The sequence below is a fragment of the Gavialis gangeticus genome, unplaced genomic scaffold (assembly GCF_001723915.1).
Source record: "Gavialis gangeticus isolate Ggan-Ray unplaced genomic scaffold, GavGan_comp1, whole genome shotgun sequence".
NCBI classification, from domain to species: Eukaryota; Metazoa; Chordata; order Crocodylia; family Gavialidae; genus Gavialis; species Gavialis gangeticus.
The window spans coordinates 34,627,026-34,643,495 of NW_017728994.1; the positions used below are offsets into that span (position 1 = coordinate 34,627,026).

General features: G+C 43.2%; 1 protein-coding gene across 3 annotated transcripts in view; it reads right to left on the reverse strand.

Annotated features, from left to right (window-relative positions):
- Positions 1-1,034: 1,034 nt before the first annotated feature.
- The window catches only part of CUNH10orf128 (chromosome unknown C10orf128 homolog), a 39,040-nt gene continuing 23,604 nt past the window's right edge, over positions 1,035-16,470 (reverse strand). For 2 of the 3 annotated variants that reach the window (XM_019502564.1, XM_019502565.1), the window contains 2 exons: positions 5,678-5,704; positions 1,035-2,121 (listed from right to left, as the gene is read on the reverse strand). In XM_019502564.1, the coding sequence (XP_019358109.1) occupies positions 2,079-2,121; positions 5,678-5,704 (70 nt within the window). In that variant the 3' untranslated portion in view covers positions 1,035-2,078. The remainder of the gene's footprint in view (positions 2,122-5,677; positions 5,705-16,470) is intronic. The other variant, XM_019502566.1, reaches the window with a different exon arrangement.

Here is a 16,470-nt window from a genome sequence, read left to right on the forward strand (position 1 = left end):
AAATCACAGGCAAGAGTTTGAGAGCAGGTTAGATATAAACATCTAAGCACAGAGGTTCCACATTTTCTTTAAGAGAAAAGCATCAATCTGTATGGGCAAATGGCAAGCTGGATATACCCATCCCATTCAATACCCATTCTATGCCTGATCAACACTGATGAAAACAGAAGTTGGTTCAGAGGTCAGAAGTATCAGTCAAGCCTAGGATTAAGTTATGAGACTATAAAACCCATTTGTTTGTAGACTTTGTAGAGCTTCTAAAAAGTTTAAATGCATGGCTATAGCCAATTTACTTACAGCTTATGGTATTCAGATTGGAGCTTCTGACTCTGAATATTACAAAAAAGCAGCTCTGTGTATTCATTATTGCAATTGCTGTAGCAATTAGAAGTTGCCACTTCTGCTTTGCCCCAAGCACCAGGCTGTATCCCTACTCTGCTGTATGGAGCTGGGTCATCTGACTCATGGGTCTCCCCACAGATCCAGACATCTGGCACCTGGGGAAGCAGTGTCAGCGTTAATTGTCACTCCCCTGCTGCCAAGTTTCCAGAACTGTGGGGAGACCCACAGGGCTAGATGACGTGGCCCTGCCTGGTAGACTGCACTAGTGTGTGACCAGATGCAAGCACATAGGGTTAGGCTGATGTCCCAACCCTATGCTGGATCTGGCCTGTGGAACAACCTCACATGTGGGATCCAACCCAGAAACCAACCTCATGCCACTCATCTGGCCCATGAGGTCAGAAAGTTGAACATCTCTAGTCAAAAATATTGCAACATCATTGTTTAAATTGTGGATGCCTTTAACCTCTGTATCTCGTACCATAAAGCCCTGATCAGTTTCTGGGGGCAGCTATAGAACTAAAGGAGGACATTTAGGTTGGAACTAGTCCTAGCAAGTACTCTCTGAATGTCAGGGAAATGATACTTTATTGAAAATACATCCTATTTTAAGCATAAAGCACCAGAAGTTTTTCTTGCACATTACGGCAATAGACATACCTGAGATCTGAAAGTATTCATGCAAAACAACAAATGGTTCAAATAAAATTTTATTGCAATGTTTATAACAAGTGGCACATATATTTAAGAACGAACATGGATAAACTCCTTTCTATATAATATCTAATAGCTTAGATGATTTGAGATCTCAGGTCTAAACACTCAGCTTTTGCAGGATGAGGCTGCTGTTTGAAAATTAAACCTGAAGCAAAATTTTGCAAATGGTCCCTGCATTTTCAAAGGTTTAAGCCAAACCTCTGATTTCTTTCCTCTTCAAGTATCTTTAAAGTGCTTGAAATTAGATCCAGAAAAAATAGTTTTCTGAAAAATAAATTTGCTAAAAATGGTGTTGGCAGCTGGTGGAAGGGAGGACTGTTTATGAATTTGGATTGAACTGTGCAAATGGGGGTGGGGTTTAAAATGTCAAAACAATTTGTTCCAAGATTTCCAAAATTAAATGTTTCATCTTAGAAATCAAGAAAAACAGTGAAAGAATAAGCAAAACAGCTTATTTGCATTGAGTGAAATGTTGCAGCATGGCATAAAACAATTCTGTCTTTTTGTTTGTTTCACTGTAAAACCAGAAAATTTTCTGTTTTGGTTTCATCCAGAATTTATATTTTTCCTGTTTTTTCTGTTTGCTGTCAACATGAAAAGTTCAACTTTTTTGCCTACCTGTACTTGAAATGTGAAGGCAAATCTGAATTTTGCAAGCTGAGCCCATCTCTAGTTTTGGATCACCCTTTAGTTCATTGTTTTACAAATGCATCTTATACTTATTACAGCCATATATGAAAGCTGCTTTGAACAAAGCTCATCTCTTGTATTTCCATTATACATTTCCTTTAGACATCTGCTATTTACGAGCACAGCGTTTTCTGAGTGCAGATGATCTTCAGTAGATCACACAACAAAGTCTTTCCTGATATCAGTTACTCCCTCCAATTTTTTAAGTAACTGAATTTGTACCTGATGAGAAAGCAACAAAAGTCCACGAACAAAAGCCTTTCATTGAGTAACAGAATAGGCACAGCAGTATGTGACTTTCTGCCTGAATGCACCCCATTTCAAAACAGTTAGAGATCATTTGTATTTTCTGTTTTCGGTAAGGTGGCTTCTCTGAAAATGAAAAAAAAAAATTACAGACAAACAAAACTTCATTTCTCTCCCTTCCCCTGGAATGACTGAGAGCAACATCCTAATGTTAGAGCTAAAGAAATAATTTTTAGAATGCCAAGTATATTTTTTTAATTGCAGGAAATCTATGACATTATTTTAATAAGAACTGATGAGCTTCGGCTACAATCATGAAGTTTCTGACACATAACCATTGTTTTTCTGGACCTCTCCTCAAAACTGTCTTGCTGTTACTAAGTATTCAGGTTGCAGCTGTATTGGTCTAGAGGCAAAAGGAATCAGAACTCATGGTAGAGGTGATATTTTTATTAGACCAACTAGATTTTTGCAAAAAAAAATTATTTAATTGCAAGCTAGGAGAACAGTCGTTTCCCCTATGCCTGAAGAAAGGTGCTTGTGCCGGAAAGCTTGCAATTAAAGGGTTTTTTTTGGCAAAAATCTAGTTGGTTTAATAAAAGATATCACCTCTGCCACGAGTTCTGATTCCTTTTGCTGTTATCAAGTTAACTTTGACATGGCTATCCCAACTTGTGGAATTAGCTGTGAAAATAACTGACTTGCAGATGCTATTTCCAGCTGCAAGGAGAAGTCAACTAATGGCAAATCTAGCATTTCTTAGAGCATGTAGCCTGGAGAACTGAGCACAAACATTGTTGGGATGGGAGATAAGAAATCATGTGACTTAAGCTTATTCATGAAACTGACTTGATATATGTGCTGATGTCAAGTTACTGCTGCACCTTAGTTTCTCCTGCAAGTTGGGGATAATAATACTGATCACCTTTCTTTGGAGGGGTTGTGAGGCTTAGCTAACGTTTGTAGAACACTCTGAAAATGCAAAATGCTGGGAGTGTTGTTTCAGTGGGATTTTATTGCTTCAGAGGTCTTTGTTCTGATTTTCAAAAATAAAATTAACTCTTAATCAATTTAGCACCTAAAATTATAAAGATCATTTCCAGCATCTGAAACAGTTCTGGTTTTCACATTTATATTTCTAAGGAAAGACCAGGATCCCTGCATGCATTCTGATAATAAAAGATAGCAGCACTTGCTTACATTTTTAGATTTTAAATTGTTTTATTTTTTGTATTGCAGTTGTTCTTAATGATCTTAGTCAAGGATCAGAACCTGTGGTATTGACAAAGAGTAAAAAAAAAGACCTGCCCCCAAAAGTTAACTGTCTAGGATCCTGCAAACAGTTATGTATATGCTTAAATTTAAGCTCATCTAAAGGCTAGTGCTTGCAGTATAAGGGCCTCATTTATGAGAAAGCTTGAGTAGTGTATGAAACAAACAGAAGAGGAGGCAGGGGTGCACAAAATTAACAGATAAGAAGGAAGCTATTACATTATAAGCAGCTCACCACCTCTGTAGCCATTTTTAGTTGGTAGTGCTTTATAGGCATTACAGCATGGGAAGGATTTAAAGAAAGATAAGGTAGATGGACTTCTGGATTTGTTTCTCACTGGTTTTACACACTTTTGGAACAATAATGCAAAGGTGAAATCTGCTTTTTTATTCCCATGGTATTTTAATTTTATAAAATAGGTTGTGCTTCATATTTATTTCACAATGTTGGCCTTCAGCATAAAGACATACTTATCTTTTTAAGTTACATAGGAAAGTAGGATTATGTGTGTGTCAGCTGTTTACTTCTTATACTTAATTTTTGTGGATTCTAATTTTTCCAGAGATCATTCAAAATCCACCAATAATGTGTAGGCAAAATTTTCCAGAAGGAAAGTTTACGTAAAGCATTGGTCAGGGATGACCAATGCTTTATATGCCTATGTTATACTGTGTGTAGTTCCCATGCTTCTGGACTTTGCTGGTTGCCACATGGGGTCTGGAAGGAATTTTTTCTCCTCCTGTAACTACACATGCCCGGGGTTTTCTTCATGTTTCTCAGAAGCATTGGTTGTTGGCTGCAGCCAATGCTGAGGATTTTGATTGGGGGATGCCAGTGCTCCTGCTCCCATTAAAACGTGATGGTTTCTGGCTACAGGTTCTTGCCCCTCTGCTCAAATTTAGACTGATGACCACATTTAGGATCAGGAAGGAATTTTACCCCATGATCAGATTGGTACAGACTGTGGGGGTTTTGCCATCTTCTGTAGTGGGGGGAGGGGGCTGGGGAGCGTGGCCTTCTTCTTTGGATTTCTTGAGTGAATTTTAAAGAAATTTTTCAGCAGCTGGAACTTGGCCACTGTGGTCCCCCTTCTTTACCTGTGGCAGATTAGGATGCTATGCTTTGTGTTTGTATGTCAGGAGTGGCTGTGTAGTTTTAGTAATAGGTTAGACAGGGATTTGTGTGGGATGGTTTGAATAGGGATGATCCTACCTCTGGCAGAGCATTGGACTAGTTAACCTCCAGAGGTCCCATCCAGCCCTACTTTTCTATGATTCTATGAATATATGATTAGCATGTTAAATATCCCATCTGTTACTGATCCACATCAGTGGATGACATGGCATAATAAAATCATTTTAGGTCTCTGTCTGCTTTCATCAAGGGATCAGAATGCACTTACAAACACTGAAACAAATAGCCTCACAATACTTCTCTGGAGAGAGGCAGTTAGCTATGCCAGTTTAGCTAACTGCAGAAGTCAAGGTAGAAGTGCACCTCGCAGATCAGTGGTACTCAACTTATCCATCTCTGAGAGCTGGATCCGGCACAGCATGGCCAGTCTGTGGGTGATACATGGCATCTGCTGACCTGTTCCTCCATGCTGGATCTAGTGTGCACCAGCCTGCAGCACATGGGGCCACCTTATCTAGCTTGTGAAGCTCCTCACAGGTCCAGAGCAGAGGAGCAGTGTCAATGTTATTTGCTGCAGTTCCCAAAGCTATGGCAATGCATGCTGCTTCAACAGGGTATCTTGCCAAATTTCCAGACCTGTGGAGCACCACTATTATAAACTAATTGAATTTTCCTGTGCATTAGGTAAGTAGTGCTGTATCTTGGTTTTACAGCTAGGGAAAATGAAGCACAGAAAGCTTCAGTGACTTGCCCTATGCCACACAGGATTTATCTATAAAAAAGAGGTGGTATGTGCTAGAACTGTGGTTTTCAACCTGTGGTCCGCAATCCCCTGGTAGTCCACAGACCATGTCTAAGGGGTCCACGAAAGATGACTATGATCAGTTAAAACTATGTGAATACCCACACTTTAATTCAAAGGGGTCTGCACCTCCACTTGAGTGGGAAGGCGAGAGGGCTATGCTTGAACCCCTCCGTACTAGGACACACTGCTGCTGCAATGCAAAGCCCTCAGGGAATCTGTGGCAGACTCTGGGACAGAACATAGTTCTCTAGACTCCAGTTATAGCTCTTAAGGTAGCTATCACTCTTTTTATTGTGTGTGTATCTGTGTGTCTTACAACTTTGTTTTTTTCTATTATCAAACTATGCACAGTCTTAGAAATATCCCCCAGAATCTGTCTGACTCATGGTACCGTAACACTCCGTATTACACTACCATTTCTGTTTCATCAGATTGAGCTCTTCCCAAATTGTCCCTTCTGTGGAACATACCTGTTCCCACTTGATCCTTGCTGTGACCTGCGAAGTGCAACGAAGCCATACAAGAATTGTAAGTGTAACATTCATCAAAAACCATTTAAAGAATCAACACGTTAGGAGTAGATAAAGACACCAAATCTTTTCTTCCCTTAATTTTATAGTTTTTTTGTTTCTCTTCAAACTTTCATTCATTTTTACTCCACCTCATCCATGCAGATGTCCAGGCAGAGTGGCACTGGGCACTGTCCACTAGCTCCCTGACCCATTTGAGAGCCATTGGGCTCCGGCTGGTGTGCTCTGCTTGGTGTCTCCCCTTGGAGCACTTGTTATTAATCTCTGAGACCCACTCCCATCCCTACTTGTATTTTTGTTGTCCTCTGGAATCTGTTACTTACTCATAGTGACTTCCTCTTAATTACAAGGGGTCTAGCAGTTTCTTTGTGGGCTCACACCCATGACTCTGTACATCAAATAGGCTTGTCTCTGACAGTGGTAGAAGTGAATGCTATACAAAGCAAGCATTGAACTAGACATATCTATAGTGATCTATTTGCTATTCAATACCCTACCTGGCATTCACCATTTATTGGGTTAAAGATGGCAGAGGAAATATGTCCAACCATTCTGTTCAATAGCCATTAATAGATCTATCATCCATGAATTTATCCAGTCCCTGTTTGAGCTTGGCCATGCTATCTGCCTTCACCATATCCTGTGGCAGTGAATCTCACAAGTTAACCACATGTTGTGTAAAAAACAAAACAAAACAAGCATGTACAAAAATTTAAATGAAACCATTGTTCCTTGCACCTCCATTGGCAAAATCTAGTCTGTCCCATTGGTTTTGCTCAGTTCTACCACATCTACATAAAACTCCTCCTCTGGTACCTGTTCCACTGTATGCACTTGAGGTTTTTGTGTTTTGGATCTGCAGTGATTACAAAGTGGTTCTTCTTACCACAGTTATAACAGAATTATCAAATATAGCATGGTTGGAGCTATTTTGCCTTCCACACCTGCTGCATACCTGTCTGAAAACTCTCTCTCTCTCTCTCGCCAATGGAAAATCCCACCCTCTGAGATGGCTTCTTACCAGTGGAAAATTCTACCTTGGGAGGTGGATTTTTCTGGCCACCTCCTTTCATGCCTAATGCATGAACAACTCCTTTTACTGAATTCAGCTTTACAGCCTGGGACTTCACAGCTTCTGCTGCCTTATATATCTGGATAGTCTTTTGTAGGGATACGTCTTTACAATAACCTCTCTTGTGACGCAGTGTCAGCAATGCCATAAATAATCCTCTGTCTAAGCCAGTGTTTCTCAACTTTTTTAGACTCAATGCACCCCCTCAGTTGACTCAAGTACCCCTCCATAACTTTTGTAAATCGAGCATCACCCCATTAAACCCCCCCCCCATTTATTTATTACAGTGCTTACCTCCTAAAGAGGCTGAGCAGTGGGTGCAGGGGAACAGCCAGGCAGGGATGGAGCCAGAGTTTGTGCTTATCTGTTTATTTTCTCACACCTGGCTTATCTCCTCACACCTTACAGCACTCTTCAAAGGATCTCAGGGCACCCAGAAGGGCAGGTGGAGGCTGCAATACTTCCATGCCTATTGTCCTTTTACTTAAACAATGGCTATACAGAGAGAGTGCAGGATAGATTTGCACCTTTTAGACTAACTAAATCAGAGATGCAGAGTATAAGCTTTTGTAAGCCTGAGCTTATCTCATCAGGTACTGTGAAATAACAGAAATTGTCTTCTATACAGAATGCTTACAGAGGACTTTGTCTTTCCATATGGTTACATTGCGCCACTTGCTTTCAGTTTCCAATTTATTTTGTTTGAATCTCAGGTTTTTTTCCCAAGTTCTTTCTTATTCACACTTCTGACACAACAGAGTGATTCCCCAGGCTACGCCCTGACCCAGGACTTCAGTCTCCTTAGTATTAGGGAGCATCTCTAAATTATAACTTCTATCATTGCAGCTCTTCTTATGAGGCTGAACCACTGCCTCAAATGGGTGAAGATCAGAACAGTAGAGAAGTATCTGTCCTATTAGAAGCAAAAACTTAGGTCTTTCTAGGGCAGCAGCAACCATCTTACTGAGCCACAGACCTTCCAGCTTGTTCTGTTCCTCCTTGGACCTATGTATCTCTGTCTCTGGGATTTTTAGGGGCCAGCTTCAAAAAAGGGAACACTGGCTAATGCCTAACTTGTGCTAGGAAAACAGAAAGAGATATAGTTTTAAACCTCCTCTTGGGAACAGGGAACCTAAATTTCCAGGCTCTTTGAGTGAATGCCTTCAAACTAGCAAGTCATTGCAGCTGAAATATAGGAAAGCTGTCTTCCGAACCATGGGTTACTGGCTGGTTAAATTTTCATGGTATAAATTACAGCTCTGCATCCAGTAGGGGCATACAGGTAGCTGTGCACCTGTCCAGCCAGCTTTATAGCCTTCTGTGCATGCTCAACCTATATGTGCATTTTTACACATCCACAGTGCAGGGGAAATAGAACGACTATTTTCAGGTAAGTGTCAAATCCAAGACACATGCGGCTAGCAATTTACCGTTTGTATGTACAAAGGAAAACAGAATTTTATCCCAAGTGGCCTAAGGTATCTCTGATCAAGCAATAAGGTATGTGAGTTAAAGTTGCTTCCAATGCCAATATTGTCTGAACTGGTGATTTTTTCTCAGTTTTTAGTGACTGCATTAATAGGAAGTGCAGCTGAACTACACTTAACTCTGTTTTACTAATGCTATATTCTGTTACACTCTCTGCAGCACAAGGCACATCTACACAAGTTGTTTACTGTGGAGCTGACTAATTAGCTGTGCAGTAAAGTCTCAGTGTCTACATGTATGCTGCTATTAGGCTGCAGGAATCTAATAAACTTCACAGCAAGGTAGTACTTGTAAATACAAGTACTATGCTGCTGCAAAGTTTTTTCATGCGCAGCAACATGTGTAGATGCTGAGGTGGCTGGCTGGGGAACAAGGGTGCTTCAGTGTGAGGGCTGCCTGCCAGCCAGCCCCCACACTGCAGTGCCCTTATGCCCCAACCAGCCCCTCCGCAGCAAATTGAGCCTGGTCAGAGCAGCTCAATGCTCACGGGCTTGCCTCCGGGGTCCTCAGCTAGCCAGGGCTGCTCTGACCGGGCTCTATCTTTGGCTCTCTCTCGATACAAGAAAGATGTCTGTTGGGGTGGGGGCATTATTGGTGAGTTTTAAGATGGCTGAAGAACCCAATCTGTGCTCTGCAAGTTTTCCCACAGATATGACAGGTGGTGCCCTGCTGTAGGAGGGCGGTGGCAGCACAGCTGTTGGCCAGGATGTGGTGCTGTTTCCTTCATCCTCTGCTGTTTCTTGGCTTCCTGAGCGTGTTGGGGAAGAGACTGTCAGTAGGGTTTTTTCCCACTTCCCCTTCCCGCATGACAGAGAGAAGGACACAGGCTCTGGTGCAGCAATATCGCTGAGTCCAAACAGGATGGGCAATGTTGGAACCCAGCGGTACCTGGTGGGGAAGTGCAGGGACAGGAGCCAGGAGGCAACAAGAGGCCTGACAGGGAAAACCCATACACCCCTGTGATGGGTCTGAGCCTGGGAGGGAGTAACCAGGGAGAGCAGTCCCTGTGGAGGATGAAGGCCCTAGAAACAGGGCAGGGTGTGAAACCCCAGAAGGCATTGAGGCCAAGAACAGCAACCAACAGGGTGGGCACCCAAAGAGGGTCCGATCAGAACAGAGGGCACAACAAGATGCTGAAGAGCCCTAGAATTCATTTGGTGGTGAGGATCTGTAGCCACAAGAGTATATCAGTGGAGGCTGGTCAACTTTATGTTAGTTTTCTTAAGTTATTGTTTAAAGAACTGTAGTACACCAAACCATGATGAGTGTAGTTGCTGGGATGTTAGCCCCAGCCAAGGAACGGCTGAGGACAAGCTGACGGCTGGGGAGCAACCCTTCTACAAGCAATGGGCAGCTTGGGTGAGAGGATATCATCTGGACAAAGTGAACTCTGAGACAACAACACTAGATCTGGCCCAGGATGTGGTAAGTGGGGGGCTTGGTGACCCATGAAGAAACCAAACGAGTGAGATCACACAGGGTAGGAGCAGCCCTGTACTAGGCTGCTCCCAAGACCGAAACATGTAAAGTTGCTCCCAGAGAAGTCTTACTGAATAGTATTTTACTGTGCAGTAAGCCTTGCAGGGGTTGTAAACCAGGGGTAGCCCAGGGGTAGTTAGAAAGGTTGTAGGTGGTATGCATGGGTGGGCGAGGATGGAGCATGCCCTGGGGCACGGCAGCAGCATCTCCCCAGAGCGTTCTCCTCTTACCTGGGGGTAGGATGTGCCAGATGCCACCGGCCTTGCACAACACACCGTGGCCCCTCCCTGCCCCCCACCCCAGCTGACTCTCCAGAATGGTGTGGGGGTTGTGCTGCCCCCAGAGGTGTGCAATTGGCTGGATTTGAGGCCAGTCAGTAGCCTGCAGAGCCATGACCAGCCACGGCAAAGTGGTGTGGTACGCGGCCAAGCAGGGCACAAGAGCCCCTCCCCACCATTTGACCCTCATCCCAGTGCCACTGCTATGCACGCCCCTGGGAGAGCATGGGGGGCAATTCACCCCTGCCCCATTCCCTCCTGCACTGTGGGGGGCTTGGTCCCCATCCCCACTCCCTCCCTCACTGCCATGGCAGGGAAGATCAAGGCCCCCACATGCTCAGCCTACCCAAATAATTTTTTCTCCCTTCACCTATGCAGTGCCTGCCTCAGCCCCATCACCACTCCCTCCCTCACCACAGGGATCTCAATCTACCTCCCACACCATTAAAAATGGGAAGAAAATATAAGGGGGTACATGAGCTGAAACTTTGAGACTGAAGGGGGTACACCTGTTAAAAAAAGGTTGAAAACTCCCGCTTTATAGCATTCATAGCACATGTAGATGTGCCCACAGATAAGGAACCTAAGGCACGGTGACTTGGCTAAGGTCATATAGTAATACAGTGGCAGAGCCCAGTGGTCTAGCCAGCATGTCTCTCAGTAGAGTGGATATGTATTTGGTGTTTGTTTCTGAGATATGTTATGCAAATGGTGTTAATGACTTTTTCAGTGAGCATTTGCTTATTTCTTTTATATTTATGGAGTACTTTTGATTGGTTCCCTATTTTAAAAATACTTTATTCATAAGGACATGCGCTGTGTCTAATTGAGCAAACTATGAGTATTGTCCTCAGGCAGGGGGTTGGACTTGATGACCTTTGGATATCCCTTCTAGCCCTAATTCTCTATGCTTCTATGATGGTGAATTACACTCAATTTCATATATGCAAGCTGAGAAAGTCTGTTAAGAAAATCACATGTGCACCTAGCATGCCTCCTCCTCCCCCAGTTTCCTGTGTGAACAGCTCAGTTGGGAATTGAGCATAACTAAAATTTAGGCATTACTCTCAGAAAACAAAGGAGGTTTGACAAATAGAGAATGGTTCTCTTCATTACCTGAGCTGTAAGCTCCAGTTCCCTGGCTGCAGCTGTCCCACCCACCTGCCCCACTGATACTTTCTTAGCATTTGCTTGTTCATCCAAAACGAAATATTGTGGAGCCATTGTCCCTGCAAGTTGTATCCCAAATGGATGGGTTTTTTAATATCAATTTAATTTATAGAAATATTTTTAGATTTAAGGAAACAAAGTTTTTAAGGGGGAGGTGGTGTGACCAAAGAAGTTAGGTTGGCTGACTTTTGGCCTGGAGTTCTTGTGAGGAACATTGTGGAGGGCTCAGTGTGAGCATGCTTTGTTGTAGATCAGTGGTTCCCAACCTTTTTAGCCTCAAGGCACCCCTCCAAAACTTTTCTTGTAGCACCTCAGTTGAGAGTCACTGATATAGTTTATAGATAGCTTCATAGGAGGACATCTAAATGACCTTTTCACCCTAGGGGAGGATGACAGTCTGGGCCTAGCAGCAGGCCTTAGAAACTGTTTTCTCATTGATTCCTGATAACATCATACTTCATTTTATTGGGTGAATGTGAGTCCCTGGGTTAACTGATACAGTTTTTTTAACAGTTTTGTTGCTACTGCAGTTCACTGTGCCTGAGGAGAAAAAGAGAGACTCTGGGGAAGCTGGATGGAGAGAAATCAAGACTTTCAGGAAGGACAGGGGGAATTGTGGGAATACAATAAAGGCTGTTTTCAAGTGATGCTTTTTGCTGTGCTGTTTAGGCCACTGCACTCTGACACCCCCCTCACTGCCTCAGCAACTCTCTAAATGCTACGGGTGCTACTGATAGCTGGGAAAACCAAGGGAAAAGAACAGCCAGAGTCTCAAAGCCAACAGCTTGCCTCTCTAAGGCTAGGGACAGACATTACATGTAAACTGGGTTAAGTGATCAGAAACTAGTTTAAACCTGTAACAGAACAGATGTTCAGTGCATATAAACCAGTCTGAGAATGGCTGAAACCAGTTGAGATAAACCTGGTTGAATGCAGTATCACACTTAACTAATTTGGGTCAAACTGGTTTATGCAACATCTGTCCCAGACCCCTTGTTGGTTTAAGTTAAACCAGACTCCCCCAGCATCCCAGCATGCTCTTTGGGCTGGGCAGGGCTCTCTGCTCCATAGCAGAGCTGGCCCCTCCCCTCTGCTCCCTGGCTGCAACTCTGGCAGTCTCTGCAGGCATGTGTTGGCTTTTGCTCCCCCGCCTCCACTCCCCACTCTCTGCTAAGAAGGCATTCCCCCGTCCCTCACAGAAACCTCCCAGCATTAGCTAGCAGACCACATGCTGGCTACCTATGAGCTGTGGCACATGGGGCAAAGGCAGAATCAACAGATAGCTGGAAATGTCCCTCTATTGTTTTCTTGGTGGGCTGATAAACACTGAGTTAGGGGTGATAAACATTCCCTGCTGGGCTGGTCAGGATCGGGGAATCCTCCGTAATCAGAGCATGCTGCCAGGGCCTGGCCATGCCCCCACTTCAGCTCAGCACTGTAGAAGGGAAGGGAGGGCTTCTCTAGTGCCCCCCCACCTGACCCCCCCAGCTTCTAGCCTGAGCCACTGTAGGCATGTGCCTGCATTTCTGGGATGTCTGTCTGGTTACAAAATCGATTTAGCCTAGCCAGGTTACACTAACCTGAAAAGACTGAATCAATTCAGGCTCAGGCTTTTTGAATGTCCATCCCTAATCTAAAAGCCAAGCCATGGTTGACTTCAGGAGTTCCATCAGGATGGAGATTGAACAAGGCTTTTTGGGGAGTCCTGAGGCAAAGCTTCCCCTTGAAAAGGAGTTGATCCATGAGAGGTGGTGACGACTCCTTGTCATTAGTTTAGGGTGATGAGCAGAACAAATAAGCCATGATTCTGAATATTCAGCAAAAGTCTTTCTTTCAAGCTCAAGTATTATCATCTCAACAGTAATATTCTAAGGCTGTGGGCTGTTGTCATACTAAATTGTTTTAAAAGAAAGGGCACTATTTAGCGCTTAAGAACATTTATAAGCTAGACTAATGTATGTATATTACCTGTCTGCTCTACATGTATGTTTGAGCTAAACTAATATTACTTTAAATCCTGGTGAAACATTTAAAAAGTACATCAGTTTAGATCCCACATAGGTTTTATCTAGACCATCCATGAAGCTTGAATGGAATTGATTGGCTTTATCACCCAATGCCATCAGGACTGGTTTGATGAAAACAACACAAAGATAAAAACCCTTCTTGATGGGAAGGGAAAAGCTTTCTGTGACTGGCAGAACTGTCCTATGTCCAGTCAGAAGCTCCATCCTTTGACATTTTCAAAACCAGCTAGTCAAAGCTTTGACTGGGATGATCTAGTTGTTATTGGTCCCGCTTTGAGCAGGAGGCTGGACTAGATGACCTCCTGAGGTCGTTTCCAACCCTAACTTTTTATGATTCTATGACAGGGCATTGTGTTCACATGCCTGATGTAAGTTTACCGAAGCAATTGCTATAGTCCAACTTAGCCAAGGACAAAGGACACATGGGGGCCACAGAAAATGCTTTGAGGACAACTTTAAGGTGAACATTAAGAAGTGTGGCATTGATTTCAGAAATTGGGAAAAACTAGGCAAGGACAGGGCTAGTCAGTGACACATGGTTGAACAGCTCTGATTCTATCCAGAAGATGGCACGTAATACATACTCAAATTAATTTTACATGCTGAAATGTTGGTCAGTAGAGTGAAAACATGCCAGAAAGCAGTGACCCATAGGAGCAAAGCTATGTTTTACAGGCAAGTCCAGAAGGCCTAGTAAAGTCAGCAGAAGGAAATACCTTGGGAGAAAGGAGGTGGAGAAACAAGCTAATAATCCCATGATAGCAAAAGAAAATCACTGCCACACTGGATGCTGGTACTGTGCAGCTGCCAAGGTTCTTCCCTCCTCCCTTCAATATCATAATGACCTACACACTGCATTTACAATTTGATCTTGTGCTGAGTGATTTACATTGGCGAATGTATATTCCAATTGAGCCGTAGGAAGGACTTTGGGGTGTTTTGTTGCTCAGAACATGTTGAGCCAACAGATTCCTGGTTGCTGTTGCAATAGATTCAAATATGCACTTTTTCCTTTTCAGTAAGTATTCTTAATCTCTCTGTCCTTCTCCTTGCCTCTGTTTGCCTCTTTCTTTGTCTCCTTCTGTCAGAATAAATCTGGCTGCCATGCACTGTAGTTAAGTCAAAATATTGCCAACATTAAATGTCCCCAGACATTTTTATTAATACATTAAACTTGCATGAAATTTTAGGCATTATAATTTACCCAGCTTACATCAAGATGGCAGTTGAAGCTGACAAGAGCTATTAATTTTTTTAAGAAAAGACATTAAATAATTGTCAGTTGACATCTAAATGATTGTTTTGTTAACTTGACAGCATGATGCCTAAAAATCTCTTACTCTTCAAGTATTAGCAAATAAACAGACAAGAGCTGTTAATTACTTCCTAATGAACAGCCAATGTGATTTTTAGTTACTTACATTTATATTTTAAATACCATGTAACTCATCAGGGAGGGGACAGTTCTTTCTCTTCTTTGATATAGTGCTTAATTCTGGGCATTTTTTTTAATTCCAAAAATATTAACAAATTGTGGGGAAACTGAGAGAAATTCTATAAAGAGGAACAGGAGCCTAGAAGTATTTTCTTAAGAGAATGTATGAATTAAGTAAGCATAGACTGGTTACATACCACCTACCTATTTATTCATTAATATTTTTTATTGCATTTATATACCTAGTATATGTCTATCAAACAAACAGAAAACAAGAAACACCCAGACCCTTAGGTGGTGTAAATCAGTGTGACTCCATTTATTTCAATGAAACTGCAGATTTACATCAGCTCACAATCTGACCCAACAGGGGACAGAGATCAGTTTGATTAATTTGAAGGGCATAATAAGGAGTAATGGGATAACATTAAAAGAAAACTTTGGCTGAACACTGATTCAGTGGCAAGTTATCAGTTGAATTAAACTCACTTCTCCTCATGGGTGACTACCAGTCACTTACTTTTTTAAAACTATTCTCATTACAGGGAAGACCAAATAAGGGCTGATGTTCCCTGCAACTTTTTGAGACAGTGCTGTACCAGTTCAAATGCACGCTTGGGGCTACATGGATCTAATGGTAATAAATATGGCCATACAGAAGGCAATGCACACTGATTGTCAGATCTCACAGAACGCTTCACATGCTTATCTGGGATAAGATATCTGGAACAAGGTGAAGCATTGGGATGAGCTCAAATGTATTTTAGGTCTTGCTAACTCAGTGGGAAATGCAGTAGCAGCTAATGGCATACAATTATCTTAGAATTCTAATCCAGGGAGATTTAAAGCAAGTAATAAAAATAATATAGATCTAATTATCACACAAATCACCAATGGCTTGAGTAAATAGGAAGCATCCCCTTAAGCCAATGGCAAAAAATAAATCTGATAAAAATGAGTGCAGTGCTTGGATTAATAAATACTCTCTGGGGGCTCCCAATGCTACTGTTTTTCCTTGTATCTAAGACAACTCAATGTAAGATGACCCCCCAGTAATCAGATTCTATACATGGAGAAATTAAAAATGTCTAGAATCTACTTATTTGAAGATCATCTTTCATTCATCCCCCCTGGAGATGTAGGGGGGCAGGAAGTGCAGGAGCAGGTGATGTGAGGAGGTTAAACAGCTTACCCCTTGCTTGTGCCTGCCCCCCTCCACTTCTGCTCCACCTTCTGTTCCTCCCTTCCCTTCCAGCCTCTGCTTCCCCCCACCCTTCCCCAGTTTCTCTGCTCCTACTTCCACCTCCCCTTCCCCCTTTCTTTCCCCCAGCCTCTGATCCCATTCCCTCCTCCCCCAGCCTCCTTGCTCCCCTCTCCCCCCAAAGCCCCTAGCAGTGTTCCCTGCCAGCAGGCTCTATCCCTGTCTGAGCATGAGGCACTGAGCACAGCCCAAGCCTGGGCCCTGTAGGACCTGTGACGGCTGCATGCTGCTGCTATGGGGCCAGGCTTGGGCCTTGCTCAGTTCCCCATGGAGCCTGCTGACAGAGCAAAGGTGAGTGGGGAGGGCAGAGGGGCAGATAGGGAAACAGAGGCTATGTGTAGGGTGCAGATGGGGAATATAGGTTGAGGGGGGAAATGGTAGATGCAGAGGTGGCAGGGGGTGGAAGAGCAGGCAGCAGCTGTGGCTACAGCTCTTATGCTGGGTAGGAAGCTGGAGCCAGAACCAGAGCCACTGCCCTTGTACTCAATTCTAAGATGAGGGGATTTTGGGGGGGGGGGTATCA